Source organism: Columba livia, chromosome 2, assembly GCF_036013475.1.
Source record: "Columba livia isolate bColLiv1 breed racing homer chromosome 2, bColLiv1.pat.W.v2, whole genome shotgun sequence".
Taxonomy (NCBI): Eukaryota; Metazoa; Chordata; class Aves; order Columbiformes; family Columbidae; genus Columba; species Columba livia.
The window spans coordinates 160,003,265-160,025,391 of record NC_088603.1 but is presented as its reverse complement, the minus strand read 5'-3'; the positions used below and the strand labels follow the sequence as shown (position 1 = coordinate 160,025,391).

The window sequence follows — 22,127 nt, the reverse complement described above, 5'->3', positions numbered from 1 at the left end:
TGCAGTGGTCAGGCAGTTGGATCAGATTATTTTGTAGGTCCTTTCCGACTATTCTATTCTATTATATTCTGTTCTGTTCTGTTACGTTCCGTTCCATTCCGTTCCGTTCTGTCCCATATTGCAAGATCTTGAATAACACTAGAGGAAAACAGTGGGACAAGTAATGCTCATACAGATCAGAGATGTGAGTGTTTAAACTGAGTCAGGAACCCCCTTTTCAGCATCCAGGAAGGAGTAACACTTGTCTCCTCTGTAAAACACCCCACTGATTGCACGCAAGAGTGGCAGCCCCATCAGGGGCTGCCCATATGGGTCCAGTGGGGTTTCACTGCAGGAGACACATGGTCAGGGTCCCCTGTTTGCCAGTTGCCAGGCTTTGTTCAACCTCCTCTGCCATGAGCTGTGAAGTGATATCAGCTCTTGCCCACAGCTGCTGAGGTTTGGATTTCAGCTGGAAAGATGTTGTAGAATCACAGAATCATAGAATGTCCCGAGCTGGAAGAGACCCACAAGGATCATTGAGTCCAACTCCTGTCCCTGCATATGACAGTCCCAAAATTTACACCATGTGTCTGAGGGCATTGTCCAATCACTTCTTGAACACTGTCAGGCTTGGGGCCATGACACCTCCCTGGGGAGCCTGTTCCAGTGTCCAGCACCCTCTGGGTGAAGAACCTTTTCCTAATGTCCAACCTAAACCTGCCCAGGAACATCTTCCTGTCATTCCCTCGGGTTCTGTGATTGGTCACCCGAGAGAAGATATCAGCACCTATCCTTCCTCCTCCTCCTTATGAGGAAACCATAGATGACGATAACATGACTGGTATCAAGTAAAATCCCCAGTGCTTTTAACAGGGTAACGCTGGAAAACTTCATGTGTGAACAGAAGCCAGCCCTTCCTTGCCCTGTGTTTTGCTGGTACTCTGTCACTGTATCCAAGCTCTGCTCTCAAGGATGTACAGACTAGACAGCAGGGGTAAACACAGATGGAGAAAAGAGGAGCTGGAAGGCAGCACACCTTCCCCAGGCACACTCAGCAAGTCCATGCCAGGAGGAAGGAGAGGCAATGGAACTGCACCCATCCAACTCCCTTTGCCATTTGGTTGGCAAGTCCAAAAGTGAAGCAAATCCAAAGTCAAACAACTTTTTTTTTTTCTGTAAGCCCAGCTGTTGTTTGTGCCTGGGGAAATCATGTGGGAAATATAGAGCTTCTGTCTCTATCATTTCCTGAGCTTTCATGGTCACTAAAGCTTTCTACAAACATGGGAAATGATTTATCGAGTTATTTCTGCCCTATGGGAGATTCAAGAGGAAAAGAGATGTGCCACACAACATGATTCGTCCAACAGGGAGTATGGTGGTTGATTCATTTGTTCCTGTGCCTTTGGCCTTCCTTCCATACCATCAACCCCCTTCAGCAGTCACCCAGACACAAGTCCAGGCAGAAGATCAGCCCTGCTGAGGAGGCATTGTCTTTCAACTAGCAGAACCGGCCAAGCACAAAGCAAAGCTTCTCAATATCAACCAAGGTTTGGAGGATGTGTCCTGCAGTGAGAGATTTATGGAGTTCATTCTACTTAATGCAGCAGAGGTTAAGAAGCAACTCATTCATGGGTCTATAAAAGCCTCTCCAAATAGCAGAGAACCGATGTTAGATGACTTCTTAATCTAGCAGACACAGGTAGAAAAAAAGCTAAGGTCTGAAAGGTGAAACACCACTAACAAAACAGAAGTGAAGTGATGAGCATGTGTGAAGAAGGAGGATCTGCATTTGTTCTGAGAACTGTGGACAGCAAACCAACAGAAAAGTTTATCAAAAAAAGCAAGAAAATCCCCAGCACTTCAGACTAGCAATATCTTGATTCATTTTTTTGAGAAATAAGAAGCTCAATTTAAATCTCAGTTTCAAGTTCTTTGCTGGAATGAATTTGCAAAATTCTCTAACCAAGATGCTGAACTAATCAGACTCATTCATCATAAATATCCCTCCAATTCTGGAGCCATCTCCTTTGCCAGGGAGCAAATAATATATTTCAGGGGCACACATTTAACCCTGTTTTGCAGTCAGCGTTGTGGATCACTGTGAGAATGGAATAGGAAGAACAGAAGGACCTGATCACACTGGTTATCTCTTTGAGCCACCAAAAAGTGACAGCACTGCAATGGCCTTCCAGGAACAGACTAAGTGGAGTCAAGACTAATTAGATATTCATTAAGTGCCTAACTCAGCACAGCACTTAAACACACATTTAACCTTCTCTAATTACAGTGTCACTTCAGTGTCCCTTTTAAAGCTCCATCTCTGATTACAGTGAAGCCAGCTCACATTTGGGACCATCACCAGGATTTTCAGACCATGAAGTCTCTATGCCGCATGTTTCATGAAGCTTTCCTGTCTTCAGCCCCCTGGTCTCCTACCCCAAACCAGTGCAGGAGCCTATTCTGGGCGTGCCAACTCGTGTTCCTAAAAGAAAATTCACCTTAAACATCAGGATCTACAACCAGTCTTCGCCTTTCTTCCTATGTTGCTTGAGTCAGCCAAGGGAGATCTGATGCTGGCCAAAAACATTTCCCCTGTTGAATTGTCTTCTCCTAGAAAAAATTCCCCATTCAAGCCTTTCCAGAGCAGTAACTTGACGTAGCAGCAGCAAAGAGGGGAGAAGTGGGGGGATGGCTGCTGCTGCCAAAACATCTCCAAGTGTACCTGATCACCAGGACTAGCTCCATGTGCAGCAAGTCTCCAAAATATCTCCTGCTGACTTTTCACCCTGAAAGATTCTTGCCACCCCCACCATTGCCCACTGTAACGTCTGCAATGTCTGTGTAGGACAGTGAGTGCAAAGAGGGTGTCTCTCACTAAACGTGGGAAGCAAATTTGAAGCGTTCCCTCCTGCTTCCAGACACTGAAGAACAGATGCTGTGGACTAGTGTGAGAGTCGGTCCGAAGATGGAGCAGTATTTGACTGAATGTCGCCATCAAGAACTTAGAGAACTGAAGCTGAGACTGAAAGAACAGATGGACAATGAATTGGAGAGAGGCCCGAGGAGAAGCATTGTGTCGCACTGTTTCTCTGATTCAGGGGGGCTACTACCAAGAATAGCTGCTGTGTGGACTTTGCCTGCTGCTTCAGCCAAACGAGCCCCAGCCTCCTGAAAGTGATTGTTATGAGGGTCTCTTCGACCCAGGGACAACAGCTGCTGTCCAGAAGATGTGTTCTCACCTGTAGCCTCAGTTAAACATGTCTCTCACCTGTTCCCCCAAAAATTGGCCAACGAAAAGGAGAATGCCCAGAAGCTCTCCAAGGGTCCTGAGGTCACCAGAGAAAGACCCCTGAATGCTGGACACGTAAGAGTTAGCAAAAGAAAGCGTGAATCTTTTGAGCCTGTGCAGTATGAGCCTGGGTTGCGAGACTGGCCTAAAACAATGGGAGCAAGGGGGGTGAAGAAGCATAAAAGGTGACTCCAGAATGGACACCGTTGAAGATCTTCCCACCAGAGGATCCCGAACCATGATGGAGGATCGGCAGGACTCCACAGGACCGGAGACCAGAGGGAGCTTCTGGAATTGGACTGGTGATAAACGCAACCTCATTTCTCATCTTTACCTTTATTTTTCCCCGCTCCTTTCCCCTTTCTCTTTCTTACTCTCTCTCACTATCACGTGCCGCTGTATTGGCAAATGAATAAAGTAACACTGCTTGATTGAATCATAACCCCTTGGCATTTTGGTCACCTTAATTTTGCGCTCTGAGATCAAGGTAAAATAACCATCACAAGTCCATTGCCAAATGGACCGTGACAACTAGGCAGGGTTACTTTGGCAGAATCACTTTGTGATGTCCTGTCATAAATGTCCACAAACATCCCTACGTACTTGAACTAAGTGCACACTCATTCACTATGTGTGAAATCAGGTTTTCAGTTCATTTTTTTGAGTGTCCTGGTAGCTCTGGAGTGATAGGGTCAGTACATCTACTTCTCCACCATGGCCAGGACGTCTGTGGCCTGAGTTGGTAGCAGAAGTTCATCTCCTAGCTCTGTTTCTTGGCTGTCAAAGCCAATGCCCAGCCCAAAAGCTCTATTCTCAGCCTGATATTGACTGTCTTCAGGCATCACCTAATCCAGTACACACCTATGTACATCCATTTTTCATCCTTTGACATACTGATGCCAAGAGATGGGGAGTGAACATTTTCAAAGGGGTCTCACCCCACGGATTCTGTGCAAAAAAGCATGGCTGCTTTTAAAGGAGCATCTCACTGTAGCCTCCTTAGATTTGCACCCATGCATTTGCTTTGGAAATATCCCAGGTGTACAAGGAGCAATGTCAGGGTCCATATTTCAGGGTGGTATCTGGGTATCTGTCAATTCTTTAAGTGCCTTGAAAGTCATCCAATTAGATTATTACAACACACACATGCAGTCTTGTTTAAAGGTGAAAGTGTCAAGACAGGGCCAGAAATAAAAAATGGGTTGGGAAATATCAGAGGAAAAAAAAAGTTTGTAGGAAAAAAAAAAGCACTACAAATACAATCAGGACAACAATGACAGCAATAATCAGCATCAGCACTCAGAAATCAGGAAACCTATCAAAATATTCCACCCACAAAATGCTGTTAAGGTATCTCTGGCTCTCTGTCCAAATTGGATCTCGCCTCCATCTTCCTGATCAAGCCTTTTCAAAAATCAAAACAGACACAGTGACAGACAGAGCAGCACATGGAGAGGCTGGGCACTCTGCAAACATCGTTTCTATGTATATGGCATCCCACCAGTGAAGATGATAATTCTGTGTCATCAATATGGAGCAGATGTGAGGAGCCAGACAAAAAAAAAAGAAAATTAAAAAAAAATAAATCTGCTTTCTCTACAAATATTTGACACACAAAAAGGATTTTGATTCAGCCACCTTAGAGACTCTTTCATATTTATTTTCTGGGAACATTCAAGCACTCAAGCTGGACTAGGAGAGATCTTTACAAAAGCCAATACTAAGCTTGAATGCTTCACGATTTGCTGAAAATCTTATTTCAAATTTCACCTTTGGTTGCAATGAAAAAGGTCACGCCGCTTGGATTGAATGCATAAATCATCCAATCAGCAAATGCAAGGCATGACACATGAGTTAACGAAGCTCATGTCGCTCCAAGGAGGCAGTCAACACGGTCCTCCTCTCAAGTTGTTCACACAGGAGAAAAGGGCATTGCAAAGAAATCTGAAATCTGGAGAGCGAATATTACCTTGTGCTCACAGGCACTGCTGAAGAACTAATTTGCAGGATTTATGGCTCGGCTGTGTGCCTTCACATATTGATTCACAGATCAGTGAGAAACAAAATCTCCCCCAAAATACACCAATGAAAGCACTAATACCTGATCATACACTAATCTCTCGGCTAATGCCAGACTGCGGCCTGCAAGAAAATCACGCTGCACAGATTGGACCTATGCCTGGTAACCTCCTTCCCACTGCAAGCAAATTTAGCCTCCTTCCTCCTGACTTGATACATTCTCCCCCAGACTGGGGGTGGCTGCAAAAGCCAGGCAGAAGCCCCAAAGCCCAGGTCCAGACAGATTTCAACTTTCTCCCAGTGCTAGAGGAGATTTCAATCATAGAATAGAATCATAGAAGCATTTTGGTTGGAAGAGACCCTGAAGATCATCAAGTCCAAATATTAACCCAACACTGTGACTAAACCATGTCCTTAAGAATCTCATCTACACATCTTTTGAACACCTCCAGGGATGGTGATGCCACCACTGCCCTGGGCAGCCTGTTCCAATGCCTGACAACCCTTTCCAGGAAGAAATTTTTCCTACTATCCAATGTGAACCTTCCCTGGCACAACTTGAGGCCAATTTCTGATGTCCTATCGCTTGTTCCTTGGGAGAAGAGACCAACACCCTCCATGCTCCAACCTCCTTTCAGGCAGTTAAGAGATCAGAAGGTCTCCCCTCAGCTCCTGGGGGGTTGAACCCCCGAGGTCCCTCAGCCGTTCCCATCACACTTGTGCTCCAGCCCCTTCCCCAGCTTCATTCCCTTCTCTGAACTCACTCCAGCACCTCAAGGTCTTTCTTGTTGTAAGGGGCCCAAAACTGAACACAAGATTTGAGGTGCACCCTCACCACTGCCCAGTACAGCGGGATGATCATATCACCTGAAGAAGATGAGACCTTGGGGTGGGGAATCAGGTGAGGGTCTGAACCCCACCAAATTGGAGGCTCCCCTCCCTGCTGCCCAGATTCCTGTCTCTCATCCTACTTCAACTTTACATAACCCGCAGGCTGTCAGGTGCGATGGAGCTGAAGATAAACACATCAGAGCAGATTTGACACAGACACTGAAATAGAGGGTTTGATTTCAGACCCTCCAGTTTCCCATCTGCTTCACATGGCACTGTAGCACCAGTGGACACCACATTGGATATCTGCAAGGAATATGACCCACCCCAGATCAATGCTCAGATCAAACCTCAGGAGCATTTCACCCTTATTTGTAACTCTTTTTTGCCATGTGTCTTCCATCTCCCTAGTCTCTTTCCAGCCCATACTAACGATCATAGTCAAAACGCTGATGAAATATCTGAGGAATGAGCCCCAGCAAAATAACCAAGTAACCTCAAAAAAGCAGCATGATGAGCCTTCTTTCTGAAAGCCTCCAAAAGGAAAATGAGATTGAGAACAAAACAACCATGCTTTCTGTTGTCGTTCCCTTGAACCAGACCCAATAAATAAGTTTTTCCCTTGAATTAAAATGGTTGATAGGGCTGCTGAGTGCAGTCTGCCTCAGGAGGTAGTTTGGATCCTGACTTTTCTAGGACATCTGTAATTACGTTGGAAAACTGCTTGCCCTCAGGTAAGACTCTCCCCTCAGCAGTTTTGAGGCTGCAGAAGTAAAACAAATGAGGGACAAGCCCCAGGAATGAACAAAACAATTTGGGGTGTATTTAGGAGAAGCTGCTTCTCAATTCCAGTTGCAGACTCAGAAAGAGCCATGGGGGGTTATCAATTAACATATAATATTTTCATACCTGGCACCCGCAGATGTAGACAGAGATGTGACAGGGACAGTGTGAGACTGAGGAGAAGAAAGCCCAACCAGTCATTCCTTCCAAACCCCATCAGCTGCCCACAACTCACCCAAGAACTCTGCTCCACTGCTGTCCTTGGGGCTGCTCATGCAGTTCTCCAAATAAATCCCATCCTTATAGCAATCTTCCTTCTTCCTCGTGAGCCCCAGGATCTCGCTGGTCTGATCTAGGACCTCCCCTCCTGAGCAAGAGCACGGGGTCTGCATAATGCCGCACGGGTGGGAGCTGCTGCTGATGGCCAAGCACGCATCCAGCCACTTGCAGAGCATCTGGCAGGCAGCTTTGCTAGGGTTCCTGTTGCCCACCACTAGGTACTCCACAGAGAAGTCCCTCTCCTGAGCCTTTGTGGGCTTCCACCGCACGGGCCAGCTCTCCACTCCTGGTGGTGCGGTCTGCTTCATCTGGAGGAACTGTTTGTTGGACTGAAGGAAGGCATAGCGGGTGGACCCATCACAGAGCTTCAACACATCATCAAAGCTCTCCATGCCCAGGTAGGTGCGCGTGGACTCCAGGAAGGAATCAAACTGGTAGGTACGGATGTGCTGGTGGTCACATATGCCAGTAGGTTTTAGGATCTTCATGTACAAGGTGTATCTCCGAGGGTCAGGGTTCTGAATAATCCAAGAGCAGAGAGAAGAGTTCAATGGGAAGACAGCAAAGGAGGAGAAATACCCAAAGAATTTCCCCTGGACCAAAGTGGTGCAGGGAGTTTGTGCCAGGTCCAGAGCGACCACGGTCCACACAAAATAGAGTGGCGATACCAAAAGCAGGTTCAGGGCAGATCCAATGCTCCTCATCCTAGGTCTCTGGTCCTCTGGAACTCAAAGTAAATGTCAAGCAGGCGCCAGATCCTGGACATAACAGGGACCAGCTTAGAGGAAAAGTGAGAGTTTAAGAGGCTCTGGATCCGAAATCAAGCCAATCTTCCCATGTCTGGATTTGAGCTCCCTCCTGTGGCCATAAACAACACCTGGAAAAAAGGGAAAGGAAGGAGGAGGGGAAAGAGAGAGAAGAGATTTGGATTTTTTCATGGTGGTTTGTTTTGATTTTATTAACCCTTTGCAAGTCTGTGATTACACAGAGCATCCGCAGTCCCTGCACATCTTTTTAAGGGAAAATTCAGCCCCCCATCACCATTCCCATGGTAGGTTTGGGGGTGTCCCCATCCCTGGGATGTCCTGACCCCCAGAAGGGATCCAACTATGACTCACAGTGGGGGACAACACAGCTGTGACTCCATTTTCCCTATGCCCACACAGTGCCCCTGTGCCAAGCTGAGCAGAGGCTTTTGCAGTGATTTGCAACCATCTATGCTAAGAAAACACTCTTGATCTCTGTTTTTAGGGAGTTTCCACTCCTCTCCATCCCAACCAAGGTGCTGGTTTAACCCAGACTGCATGCTGCACCTGGGAAGGGTGGGATGGAGCTTGTCATGGGCAGCTGGGCTCTGCCTCTTTGCTTTCTCCTGCCAGCCCTTGGTATTTTTCTTCTTTATGTCTCTCCTTTTCTCTCTTCTGCCTTCTCTTTCACCAAATCAGTGCAGGTGAAGAGAGTTGTTGCTCAGTACCTCAGTCCTGGTCTAACCCTGAGCCCAGGCAGAAGGGCAGGTCTGGAAAGAGCCATGCACAAGGTATAGGAGAAAAAAGAAAGGGGAAGGGGGGTGGAGGCAGATTTTAGGTCTTCACACACCATGCAGTCACCCTGGTTTGCAACCCTGTGTGCAGGACACCCCTGCAGTACTACAGCCAGGCACAGAGCATCTCCCGAGAGTCCTCCTGGCCACCCCCAGGACCTCCTTAAGCCTGCAAAGCCTCTTCAGCAAAGGTAATATCCCTCTTGCATTGCTCTCTTGGACCCATTCCTTTGTAGCCCAGATCCCCTCTTCAGCACAACTGCCCAGACACCTGTGCCCTACTCTCTGATGAAGATATTCCTGTGCTCTCTGCACTCTTGTACGTTTCCCTCTTTCTTACCCCACCAAGAAGGTACCCCTGTGCTTCCTTTCCCCCATCTTCCTTCTTTCCAAGGGACGAGAAAGAGGGGGAAGCACCATCAATAGCAGGATTCTCTTCATTTTATACCCCCTCCCTATGTAACATGCACCCCCATGTTTGGGGAGGGGAACCTGTTAACAGATGCAGAATTGATGGGTAGGAAGGTCAGACCCTCAGTGTGTGGGGCAGAGCTTCCCCCACCACTGGGCATACAGCCGTTGTACCTTTTCCTTCTCACCTTTCCAGGCATTTCTCTTTGACTCACCCCAGGTAGAGAAAACCAGGAATTTCCCCTTGGGGGAGGCTTGCCCTGGCCCTGCAGTACTTGCTGCCTTCAAAACAGGGCTACTGTCTAGTTTCAAAAGGACAAATTGGACCCCTGAGAAGAAGGTTTCCCCTACTAAGCCTTGATTTCAAGAGCCTCTGTGGTCCACAAATTAGTGAAAACCAAATGCTCAGGGACTCTGCAGTGAAGTCTGAGTGCAAGCAGCCCAACTCCTGGGATGTTAACATTGTCTTACACTGCAACCCCAAAATAATTCAGATCATCTGGGATGTGTTTGTCCATGACAGAAGAACATGGTGGCACCACCAGGAAGGAATGAAGGTGCAAGTCTATGGAAAGGGACATCTGCTGCAAAGGAGGAAGGAAAACATTGACCCTCCTCACAGACCCACAGTATCCACAATGCTCATCCTCATTCCTGTTTCCTCCCACCCCATTGCCAGGCTCTGCCTTCCCAGACTGCAGAGGAAGCTTTCATAGCAGCCATACAAATTCCCAGCAAATCTACAATTCAGGCAGTTAAACCCAATCCCAGGTGTGACTGAAAAATAAGAGATGAAGCCCATAGGCGATTCTGTACATCTGGAAAGAGATAAGAAGCCAAATGTATCTTCACATTCACCTCCTTGTTTTTTTTTCCTTGCTCTCTACCCAAGTTTTGTCTCTGCATTTCCCCTCTTTTGCAAAAGCCTTTTTTTTTCTGGGGAGGAAAGGGGTAGGTAACTCACAAATCAAATCCACTATTTCCAAGCTCTGTTTCATCTAAGCTTCAAATCACTGCAGCCTCTGCCAGCAGATTCCTGAGTGTCTCTTAGACCTGACACTAATCAGCATGGAGTACAAATGCATTTGCACTTAAATTTTTTAGAAGTCAGGTCCCCACTCCTGACAGTGGTTTGCAGCCTGCAAACCTCCGCAGTGCAAATCTCCCAGATCTCAGGAATGCAACCTGCTTAGCAAAGGCAAAGCAATGAAAACCACAGGCATCAAACAAACATCCTATAAATTTCTAGAGAGGTCATCCTGATTAGCAGGAGGGGTTGCCTGCAAATGGCTGTCAATGCCTTAAAAGTCAGATTTAATAAGTGGAAGGTGCTTGCTCAGCTGAGAATCTGAAAGGAACAACCGGGTCTCCTCTCCCTTGCTGTAGGGCAATGCCTGAGCAGCTCAAGCTGTTTGTGGCCTTTGCAAAGCTGAAATCTAACCAGCCTTTACACCGATGAGCCTGCCAGGGATCATCTTAGCCTCTGGTCCAGTCTGTGAAGAAACTGGCCTCTCCCAGTTGGAAGCAGGAGCCAGCGGTGCCTCCATAGCAACGAGATGATTAGGAGACAGGGCTTGCACTGAGATCCGGTCCCTAACAGTGATTTCAGAGAGTGGAATTCAGCCCAAGACTCCTGCCCTGCACAAATCCAATTTTTTCTCACGCTGGCCATAACCCTGCTGCTGAATGGGGATGCAGCGAGCACAAAATGCAACCCCTTAACTGCCCCTCTCTGGGAAAAGCACCGTAAAAGCCAACAAACTTTAACTAAACAGACCCGTTAATAGGACGCTGTGTTACGGTTGTTAGGTCTCAGAATTGATTTCCCTTGAATGTAGTCCCATCTGGAAGGTTTAACCATAAGGAACATAAACATATTTTTTTCTCCTTCTACCAATCCTTGCTGAAGTGGGAATCTCTACTTAGAGCAGAAAAAGTGAAGAGAAAAACCCCCCTGCACACCTGGATCTTCGGCTCAACAAGTGTGGGACCTGGTAGGGAGGAAAAATGCAATGGGAAGTTGACTGGCTGCTGCATTTCAGCAGAGAGATCCATCTTCTGCATTTTAATGCAGAAAAATCCCAAAGGGGACATATACCAGAGGCTGCAGCCTGCAGCTAGGGAAGTGATATTAAATGCATGAAAAGACAGATGATTCCATTGTTGGAGACCACATTCCCATGGCACACGGGCAAATTTACCCATATTCCCATGGCTATTGCCACAGCTAGTGTTTAGACAGCCTGGGTATTTCTGTAATTTTCTGTGATGGGAGACATCCACGCCTTATCCCCACCCCTGGATTCAACCTGGATACTTGCTGCCCCGCCTGCCCTTTCTTTCCAGTCCCGCGTCTGGGAAATGGTTCTAGCGGAGAAGCTTTTTCTGGAGCAAAGCCTAGGGACAGCAGGTGACCATGCAGGACCTTGGGATGTCCCTCACCTACATTTCTCAAGGAGAAGCTGAAGGGCAAAAGTATTGTCATCTTTGTGTGTGTGTGCCCCAGGCAGAAGGCAGGTGTTTAGCTCAAGCAACTCACAGAAAGAGGTTGACAACTTTGTCTGAATGGTCCTTCTGCCTTGGTTACCTTGTGCAGGTGTTGGAGATAATGAAGCAGAGGATTTGAAGAGATGCAAACCACTGACATGGCTCCTGCACCTTTGCACCACTGCAGAGCCCTGGTAACTTTTTCTGCCTTCTTGATGAGTATTTGCCATCCCATCCTGACAACCACTGGAGCAGAGTTCAGTTCAGAAACGCAACCCGAGACAGACTTTCACAGCTTGAACAAAACCAGTCAAGCACTGAATCATGTTACACCTGACAACTGCGTTGCCCAGGGGGTTTAGGTATCCAGTTTGCACTGGTCTCAGTTAATTTTTGAGCTTACAAGCTCTGGCGAGGTGTTTGGTGGTGCAGCCTGCATTCCTGCAGTAATCATAAACCAAGACAATCTGTGTCTGAGACCAGAGTTTTCCACCACCCTCACATCCCTGCTTGTTTTCTACACATATGCATGCCCCAAGCACCCCCTACACGCATCCTGAGGTTGCAGGCAGCATTGGGACATGTGTGAGAAGGCATGGATCAAGGCATTCCTTGACTCTGCCTACAACTACCTTCATCCTCTGCCTGAATAGCCCTGCATGCCGATTCACCTCATCTCACCAAGACCTTCCAGCTGGACATCTCCAAATTGCTGCATCTGACTTTGCAGCTGTGCCCCAGCACAGGGATTTCAGCTCTGCATGAGCAGGAGGAGCTTGTAAAATGCAGGCAGGGCTGCAATGTACTCTGTTTCATAAGGTCTGTGCATCGCACAGAGTCCTCCCACATTAAAAGGGCAAGAACCTCCCTGGTTGCGCATCCACCACCTTCCTCGCTTGTGCTGGTGACACGGGACTCTTGGTGCAGCAGCCGGGATCTGGCCAATGGAGGGCACTCTTAGACATCCACACAAATACACACACAAACACTCCACAGAAAAAAAGAAAAGGGGGGGGGGCGGGCGGAAATAATAAAAACAACGACTGCAGAAAGGCCATCCTGTGTGTAGGACCTCTCCCAACACCCTCACCCTGATCTGCCCCTAGTAGACCTGCCGTGTCCCAACTCCCCTCTCTCTACCTACAGACTCAGACGTGCTATCGTCCACGATTTACCTCCCTCTGTTTTTCCTTCTCCTGACCTTGGCACAAGGCTGACATCCCAGCAGGGTAAAAACCACTCTCATCAAGCTAATCCTCCTTTCCTGGGGCTTCCCATTTCCCTGTAAGAAGTCACCAACTATCAAGCAAAATATCCCTTCTGCCAGAGGCAGAAAATCGCCTGACCCTGAAAAACTCAGTCCTTTGCCACTCTGAGAAAATACGGGCAATGAGTATGCTCTGTCCCTATTCACAAGGAACTGTTAACAGCTAAAAAGAATAAAAACAATTAAAAAAAAAATAAAAAGAAAAAAGCTGCAACCACTTGGAAATTTTATTTTTGCTACCAAGGCAAATGAGCAAATGCCTGGAAAAACAGGGTGGCATCTGTGAACTGACAGCACATGAAGGAGTCAATAAGGGCTGTGACTTGACTGTCATTTGGCTGCAGTGGCTCTGCTGGGCTGCAAGGAGAGGAGTTAGACCTGAATGACACCTAGAGAGGGATGGAGCTTAGACAGGTCCTGGAGCAGTGCCTCTTCCATAAAATCGGTGTTCAAAACCAAGATTTTGCTTAGCATTATTTTTAATGATACATTTTCTTTCTCTGCTGTTTTCTATGAGTGTTTATGTGACTCTGGCCCATCCCAGCAACAGGTTATCTATAGAGATGAGTGCTTATTTTCTGACAAAGCAGAATCTGGTAAAGACTGGGACCTGAAAGATGAAAATGATGACTTGGTGAATATTGCAGGACTGGGAAATCCTTTATTGACTTCAGTTCACACCCGTTCCCTAGAGAGGCATTTCAGATGTGGAAAGTCTGCTAAACCAGCTCCAGCTGGAGCTCCCCAGGTCAGAATCTGTCCTGGCTAGATCTATAATATCTTTGAAGCAAATCTTAGGAGCTGGACTGGAACAAAGCCCCTTTGAGAAGTAAAGAGGACAAGGGTCAGATAGACAAGAGTCAAGCCCTGCTCCCCTCCTGCTGTTTCACTTGCCAAAGACATATTTCTGCATGGACCTCTCACCACCCAGCACATTTGCTTCACTGCTGTAAAGACTGATGTACTTCGTGCTGCTTCTATCCATCTCAGTCTCCTGAGCACAGAGAAAGCCTGATTTTCATGTGTTTACAGTGTTAATAAATTATGTTTATACACACTAACATCCTTTATCCCAAATTTCTCTCAGCTCCAACCTCCAAAGGCACCCGCTTTGGGGTTGGACTTCAGCAGATGTGCAACAGCCTGCATGAATAGGATGATAATATTTGATCCTGTGATGGGGATTGGCTTGTGGGGACAGAGTCACAGTCCCTTTTCTACTTTCAAAAGCTGAAAGAGGTGATTTGGGGAAAAAAAGAGGGCTGAGAGTTGATATATAGAAATAGATCATACCGGGATGCCCAGGAGGCTTTCGACCGTGTTGAGGAAACTCCAAAGCCACTGAGCCTTAGTTGAACCATTCCATCTCTGATCCCCTTCATCCCTGGCCACATGGGGACACAGTATCAGGGGAAGCCAGAGGCCAGATTTTAGTCCTGGCTTCAGGATTAGTGTATGTTCCCAATTAAGCATCTCTACTAATTCGTGCCTCGTTTTTCCTACCTGAAAAGATGGATGTGAGAAGCACCCTCTGCTTTTCTCTAGTACTCTGTGAGCTGAAAAGCTCCAGCTTCATGTTGCTGATGTTGATTCATTTCCAACACACTAGATCTCATCCCAAAATAAGATTAACAATCTTAAAGACTAAGTTATCCACTCCAGAACATGTTAATTGAAGATGGACATATAACTAAAGCTCTCAGGGAGAGATGTAGATGGGTCAGACTCAGTTCCTGGATCTGCATATTTTATTTTATTTTTTCAGTGGAATAGATCAGGAGACAGCTGAGAAGGAAGACTGGACCCTAAAATCTAGGACTCAGTAAAACTTCTGTAGAGAAAATCCCAGCAGACAAGGAGGGCCAGATGTGCTCCATCTGGTCCCAGATGTGGCTGCCCAAGGGAAATGAGCTCAGGGCTCTGCAGCACCTTTTGTCGGGTCCAACGCTGAGTCAGACAGATGTCGTGTGTGTAATTCATGTCTTTTAAACATCACGTCAGCCTAAGATGCAGCTAGGTTTGTCCTCAACTTTCCTCTACATGGGTACAATGTTATTGGGATGGCCTCTTGGGAGTACTACCAAGATGGGGAGTTTCTCGAGGACTGCATGACACAGTTAGATGTCATTGCATAGCAAAGTCAAAGAGGTTATAGGGTTCTTCAGCTGATGGAGGCTGTCATAACATTACATCTTTCTCTGCCTTGGTTTCCTATTAGCAAAGCTGATTTAAACACCAGTTAAAAGTGGTAAGATACAGCCCTCTGTAGGGTTAGGCTGCTTATCACTTCACACTGTTCCCAGACATTTTCTTGCCCCCAGGAGAACACACAGCTCTTCAGATCCTGGTGAGGTCAGCCTTTCCTCCATGCTAGCATCATCCATACCCTCTGACAGCCTTAGGTCCCATCCATCCCCATCAGTGCTACCACCTGAGGAGCAACACACATGGCCAGAAACACCCTAGATTCTTCACCAGAACACCCTAGAAAACTTCTGCTTTCCTTGTTGCCTTATTTCTGCCCATTAGTGTTTTACAGCTGACCCTTTGGGACATTTTCTCCTACACTCTCCTACACCCTGCTCCTGGATGGGAGGGTTACACAAGAGGGCCTCTGAGGGCAAGGTCATCCTCATGAGTGGCAGTAAGCAGGCAGGGGCCAGACCGCTTCCATCACTGCTCATTCACGCTGGGAACAGGGATGAGATTGATTGGAAATTCAGCTGGAGGTTAAAAGCACTGGCGTTAGCTGGAGAGCTAAGTGGGAGCCCCCAGGGAGGGACAAGGTTTTTTGGGGGAAGTAGGGACAGGTCTGGATGTGCATACTGAGTCTCAGACTTGCACGGGCATGTGGGCAGAACAATGGTTTATAAACCCCAAACCAGGCTTTGCAATTCACTGTGTGGCACGTGCACAAGCCAGAGATCAGTACACATCCTGACGCTGCTCACTTGCACATCCTGCATAAATCATATGCATCAGGGCTCATTTTCTGGCCCCTGAGGCAAAGAGCCTTGACATAGCACATGTCCATGTAGCTAAAATGCATATCCCCCAAAGCAGAACAGCCTTGCCACAGTGCCTAATGCTGTCTCCTGATCTCTGCTCAGGCATGGTCTGGGGTGATGTTACTTGGTTGGGGCCAAAACCTTACCAGGTATTATCCTGAGATGTATGGGCAGCGATGGGACAGTGTTTCAGCTGGTGTCTTGGCCAAAGTATTTGGAGCTCTGCTCCTGTCTGGTCTGTCCACAGCCCCAGGGACTGAATACCAACTAGATTTGGCCCTTTGCTGCCCCATGGCAGCCTGGAGCTGGGCTGATCAAGAGAAAGCAAAGGGGAAAAACACCCAAGTAGCTGTTTTTGCAACCAGCTCCTGACTAGGATCTGCACTAGCTCAAGTCCTAGTGCTTCTCCCAGCAGCAGGGAAGCAGACTTCTACTTTACTGCCCCCCAGCTCCTTACATGGCTGGATAAGATCGACAACGGGACAACCGCAACCAGAAGTGTTTGACCAGCCTTGGGCATACATAAGTTTTAATATGTGCTCTTCTTCTGACTACTTCCATGGCTTTGTGCTCTCTCTCAATGACTATGCCTCAGTTTTCCCATCTGACAAACAACATTGACACTACTCCAATGACGGTAGTTTTCTTAGGCAGCAGCTGCAAAAAGAAGGAAAGGCTGCATCAGGGTCCAATTTTGCAGCAACCCTGAAGGTGCATCATGAATGCTGAAGACTCAACACTGTTAAAACTGGACTGGGAATGTTTTCCCTTCTGACAACAGGAATTCAACACATAATTTTAGACATTCAGTTTCCAATGAGTGGTGAGGATGTCTTCAAATTGCACACAGAAGGACCATAAGACAGCACTGGTCAGATTTACAATTTTTCCGTACCTCTTAGCAGGAGGAAGATGGAGATTCAGGTTGTGGCCGAAAGAGACACCTGAAATACAGGTTCGTTTAGTAAACCAGGACCATCTCCTGCCTTACTCTCACCCTCCATAGTTTGAGCAGCACAAAAGTACTTGACCTACAGGATTGTGCTACCTACAGCCGTGATTCCAGCTGCTTCTACACAGTTTGAAATGAGGGGCTTTGAAGCTTTCTGATACCACACTAACATGGGAAAACAGGAACTTTCCAGTGTCATGGAGAGAGTAAAAATATCCAAGCTTGAGTAGAGTGTGGGAACTTTCTACCAAGCTGAGCACAGGCCCTGAACAGGGGGAGAATCAGGAATGTACCAAGTTTCCTTTAAAGCCCCAGGTCTCAGTGGTTTTGGATCCAGCCATGACCTTGAAGCAGCAGAAATCTGCAACCTGAACTCATAAAGGAAAGAATGATAAATATATGTATTTTTACACACCTTATCTTCAAGGTCCTTGAGGGACATGGGGAGCAGCAGTGAATTAAGCCTCATGACGCAGAAAGCCATCCTTACTGACTCCAAAGGCTGAAAACAAGCAAAAGGAAGTACTTTTTCACACAACTCATAATTTAATTGGGGACCTCATTGCCACAGGATGCTGTGGAGTCTAAAGGTATAAAAGAGTGCCAAAATGGATTAGAGAACTTGTGGAGGACAAGTTTATCAGTTGCTATTAAACACAATGATCCAGGTGGAACTGCAAGTCTCAGAAGTGTCTACTTTTCTTTGCCTTTCCTTCAGTTTTTCGTTGTGCATCTAGATGGCTTTATGGTCCCCTGTACAAGAAAGACATGGACCTGTTGGGGTTGTGCATCCTGGAGAAGAGAAGGCTGAGAGGAGACCTAATTGCAGTCTTTCAATATATAAAGGCGGCTTATAAGATGGAGAGAGGCTTTTTACCAAGGCCTCTAGTGACAGAACAAAGGTTCAAAGTTTTAAACTGGACAAGTTTAGGTTTAGATTGGATATGAGAAATAATTTTTTTATTATGAAGATGGTGAGACACTGGGCCAAGTTGTGTCTGCCTCATCTCTGAAAATGTTCAGGGTCATGCTGGATGGGGCTTCGGGCACCCTGATCTAGTGAGATATGTCCCTGTCCATGCCAGGGGAGGAGTGGAATAAGTGATCTTTAAAGATCTCTTCTAAATAAAACAACCTCATGATTCTGTAACTCTATGATTCTATGACCTATGCTCCTTCCTTGAATAACCATTATTACTTTTATTTTAGAGAGATGCAGGGATATTAGTAACTACTCCTAAGCCACAAGACATATGTCCACACTGCTAAACAAATGATAGCAAGAGCCTGAAATTAAATAGAGTGTCACAAGTCTCATCCATGTCACTGAACTCCCCTACTGAAAATAGGTTGGTCTGATCCAAGGCGTATAAGCAGCAGCTAAAGTCACTTGGTTTGTTCAGCTTGGAGAAGAGGAGACTAAGATGAGACCTCGTGGTTACAGCTTCCTCCCAAAGGAAGGAGGAGGGACAGTCACCGAACTCTTCTCTTTAGTGAACAATGACAGAACCCAAGCAAATATCAGGAAGATGTGCCAGGGGAGGTTAGGGTTGGACATTAGGAAAAGGTTCTTCACCCAGAGGTTGCTGGACACTGGAATAGGCTCCCCAGGGAGGTGATATGGCCTCAAGCCTGACAGTGTTCAAGAAGAGACTGGGCAACACCCTCAGACACACGGTGTGAACTGTGGGGTTGTCATATGCAGGGACAGGAGTTGGACTTGATGATTCTTGTGGGTCCCTTCCAGCTCAGGACATTCCATGATTCTATGATTCATGTAATTCTGTTCAGTCTGCTACGTCTTGCGCGGTGCCATTGCACTGCTTGGAAGAGCAGTTGTTGGGATGGTCATATGCCCCAACCTAAATCTTTCTGGAGTGTCATGCCCATAACTATGCAGTTTCGTGCCTGAGCTAACCATGATGGACAGAAAAGGCTGCCCACCTGTTCTGTTTCCTGGAGACCCCCCATTTCCTTGCAGACTCCTCAGGGCACAGCCTGCCTTCTAGGCTCCCCTCTAACCAAACCTGAGATGCTCAAATGCAGACAGGCTGGCAGAGGGGTGGAATCATAGCACAGATGCTAACGAGCTGGATTATTCCTTGCATCTCATCTATCAGCCTCATGACAAGCAGTTCAGGAATTTTGTAAATGAGAGAGATGTATGGTTTCCCTCCTTTTCAGTCTTTCTCTCCAGGAACCCTTGAGCAATGTGACATGGGAGGGAAAATGACTTACTGGTAAAGGGCAACCATGGGGGTCATTATGAAGTAAAAGACTCCTCTCTTCTCACTTTCTTGGGCTTTGTTTAATCATGGGAGGTGAGGAAGCATGTTATGAAGTGATTTGTGAAGCACTGAGAATGTGCCGGTTTGGGGCTGGGGTTAGTTAGTTATCAGTGTGCAGCCTTGATAAGATGAAGGATTGAAGGACTATGGTTTATATTTATAGTGAGAAGGGCTCGGATGATGCTTCATCACAGGGATGACAGCAGAGTCTGTCATTTTCACATGCTCCTTCATTTAAGTGTTTTCTCCCTTCTGGCAGACAGTACTGGAGTGAGGAGCTGGAGGGGAGCTGGAGGTCTGCAGACAACAGGTAGGGCTTAGATTTAGGTTTCTACGTGGGAGGAAACCTCAGCTCTAGAGCCATGTGCAAGCAATTCTTCTGATTCCTATTTCTTCCAAAGATTTTGAGCCCATTCCTCCTCCTTCTAGCCCAAAACTGTTTAGAGAAGCATCACCATAATGTTCCTGAGATGCTCCTGCAGTGATAAACCCATGTGTACAGCACAGCAACCGGCCTCAGTAAGTGAGAAAATGCAGGAGAGATGAGCAGTCCTAGGAAGATGCCAGGAGATGAGTATCATGGCCTATTTTTGCCCAGAGGGTAGGTGGATTCAACACCATGGGGCACAGTGGATGTCCTCAGGACACTACCCAGAGAGCCTGCCACATCTCCACATTTGGTGGTGGGCTGGCATCCAGCACAGGTCAGCTGTGAAAGCAAGCCCCCACCTCCTGCGAGACACAATGAGCAGATGGCCCTCCTTTTGTTCTTGAAGAACAGAAATCCACATGCCAACTAAATGCTAATTTGCCCTTTTGCTGTCTGTCTCCGCAGGCGATGTCTATACTACCGAACCAAATGGAGCAGGGGCTGTTCTTTGGCTCCCTGGCCAAGCATGGCACAGCTTGCAGCCACACACCTCAGCTTTCCTCCCCTGTGAAACGTGCTGGCCTCATCCCACAGACCTGTGGGAAAGAGCCCCTTGGCTCAGTGATCTATCAGACTGTGTCCTGGCACCGTCTTGTGCCAAAGCTGCACCAGGGAGCACGCGAGTAATTAAATGGTCTGGATGATCACAGGACCACACTCATGCTTATATTTAATCCCTCATTTATTTACGAGAATAGACATGACCTCAGAGGGACTAAATGGACATGAACAGCAAAGGGTTTTATTTTGGGTTTCACTGGAAGAACTGAGGGGTGGTAGAGATCTCCCCATAGGGAGCAAATCCAGGTACAATCTTTGTTGGTTCAGGTGGACCTTTGCATTGAAGCCGTGTCAACAGGGAAGCTTGTCTGTCTTACCCAAATCTGCACATAAATTGGGAACTTTGGCCTTGAGAGAAGACTGTGAACACTGCCAGCCCCACCACAAGTGATTAGGGCAGTCCCTTCATCACTCCATGTGCCTGACCCCAGCAATTAGATGAGGAAAAGCATCAATTCAGCTCCTCCTTTTTATCAGGGCCGGCCGTCGGCATCTCACAAAGGGCTGGTAAACATGGATAGGATGGGCTGACCCTGGTTAGGCGAGCAGAAGCACAGTGTTTGTTGCTGACGCTTTTCACGAGAACTGGATTGCTGTTTTTTCTGCCTCCCTCTCCCTCCTTCCCTTCTTCTCCTTCGCTTTTGCAAAGTGCGACAGTGTGGGGATGAATCGCCCGATTGTGTGCTCCTCTTTCCCCCACCACGCTGCACCAACAGCAGGGTTGGGGGATGGAAAAGGAGCCCAGCTGCTTCTTGTGGGCTGTTCTCTCTCCACCCACTAGGCACTTTAAATCAGACACAAATTAACACCAACTCCTGGCATCCTTTATTAATCGAATTGGCTCAGTGTTAGTTTGCTTTGCTTCTATCTTCTATTTTAATTTTTTTTTTTTCTTTTTTTCCTCAAGCCCACCTTCCTGAAGAGCACACCTAACAATAACAGCAGTGCACTGGAGGGCAAGAATGGCCCCTCAGCTGTTCCAGGTAGTGATCATTTACAGTTTCTCAAGCTTTAAATTCAGCATTGTGCCCCAGTAGAGGACAGCAGTCCCTTGAATGTCTCTTATTGCAGCAGTCTCTTCCATCCATACTGCTCTCTAAGATTCACTCAATGAGAAACCCCGTGCACCCAGTCATGAACATGCTGAAGTGCAGCCACCTTAAGGGTACTGTGCATCTGTCATTTATCATCTGATAAGAAAGTTACATAAGATCTTTTCTCCTAGCATAGGAAACTGAAGTTTCTGAAATTTGTCTGCCTGATGTTGGAGACATTGGAGATATAAAGCTGACTCCTGTGTAGACACAGATGACCAGTGTCTTCAGAGGCTCCACAGTGATTTAAATGTAGGGAAGTGTTCCCACACCCTGAGAAAGTTGGTACCAACAGAGTCACTGATGACCAAAGTCTGAAGAATAACCATCACTAATGGAGACACACACAAGTTCATGATTTGTTCTTAGAGATCCAAGAGCAAGATTGGATACCAGACCTTCAGAAGCAAAGATGAGAAGTTTTGTAACCACTCACTAACCTCCTTTGCTGCTCCTAGCTTTGAGACAGAAGCATTGAAGTGTATGTCCTTCAAAGTCTTCTCTCTATTGAGTCTTACTAACTTTACAAATCCTCTAGTCATTGCATGCCCTGTCCCTTTTATACCCCTGTTTTGTCAGCCTCCATCAGCAAAATTCATGACAGAGGCAAGATGTAAGGAGCAACTTATGGGTTTCCTGCTGGAAGGACCATGTTTGGCTGGGGAACTGGCTGGCTCCTCTCTGCTATCCCTTTGGCCATGTTTGCCAAGCCACCCAATCCAGCATGTACCATTCGACAATTGTCAAACCTTTTGTGGATTTCCATCTCTGCAATATTCGTTTCTTAGCAACTCTGTTTGCTTTTAGCAAAAAACAAAATGTCTCTGCCTGTGGCATGCTATTTTGAGCAGAAATGTTGCTGTTTCAGGTCCATGCTAGTCAGAGGGACCCTGGTGAAAATGGTCC

At 46.9% G+C, this 22,127-nt stretch overlaps 1 protein-coding gene across 13 annotated transcripts in view; it reads right to left on the bottom strand.

Annotated features, from left to right (window-relative positions):
- Positions 1–22,127, bottom strand: part of ADGRB1 (adhesion G protein-coupled receptor B1) — a 290,622-nt gene that overhangs the window by 203,378 nt on the left and 65,117 nt on the right. For 12 of the 13 annotated variants that reach the window (XM_065054576.1, XM_065054578.1, XM_065054574.1 and 9 more), the window contains one exon: positions 7,140–8,060. In XM_065054576.1, the coding sequence (XP_064910648.1) occupies positions 7,140–7,887 (748 nt within the window). In that variant the 5' untranslated portion in view covers positions 7,888–8,060. Of the gene's footprint in view, positions 1–7,139; positions 8,061–17,263; positions 17,351–22,127 lie in introns of all 13 variants that reach the window. The other variant, XM_065054573.1, reaches the window with a different exon arrangement.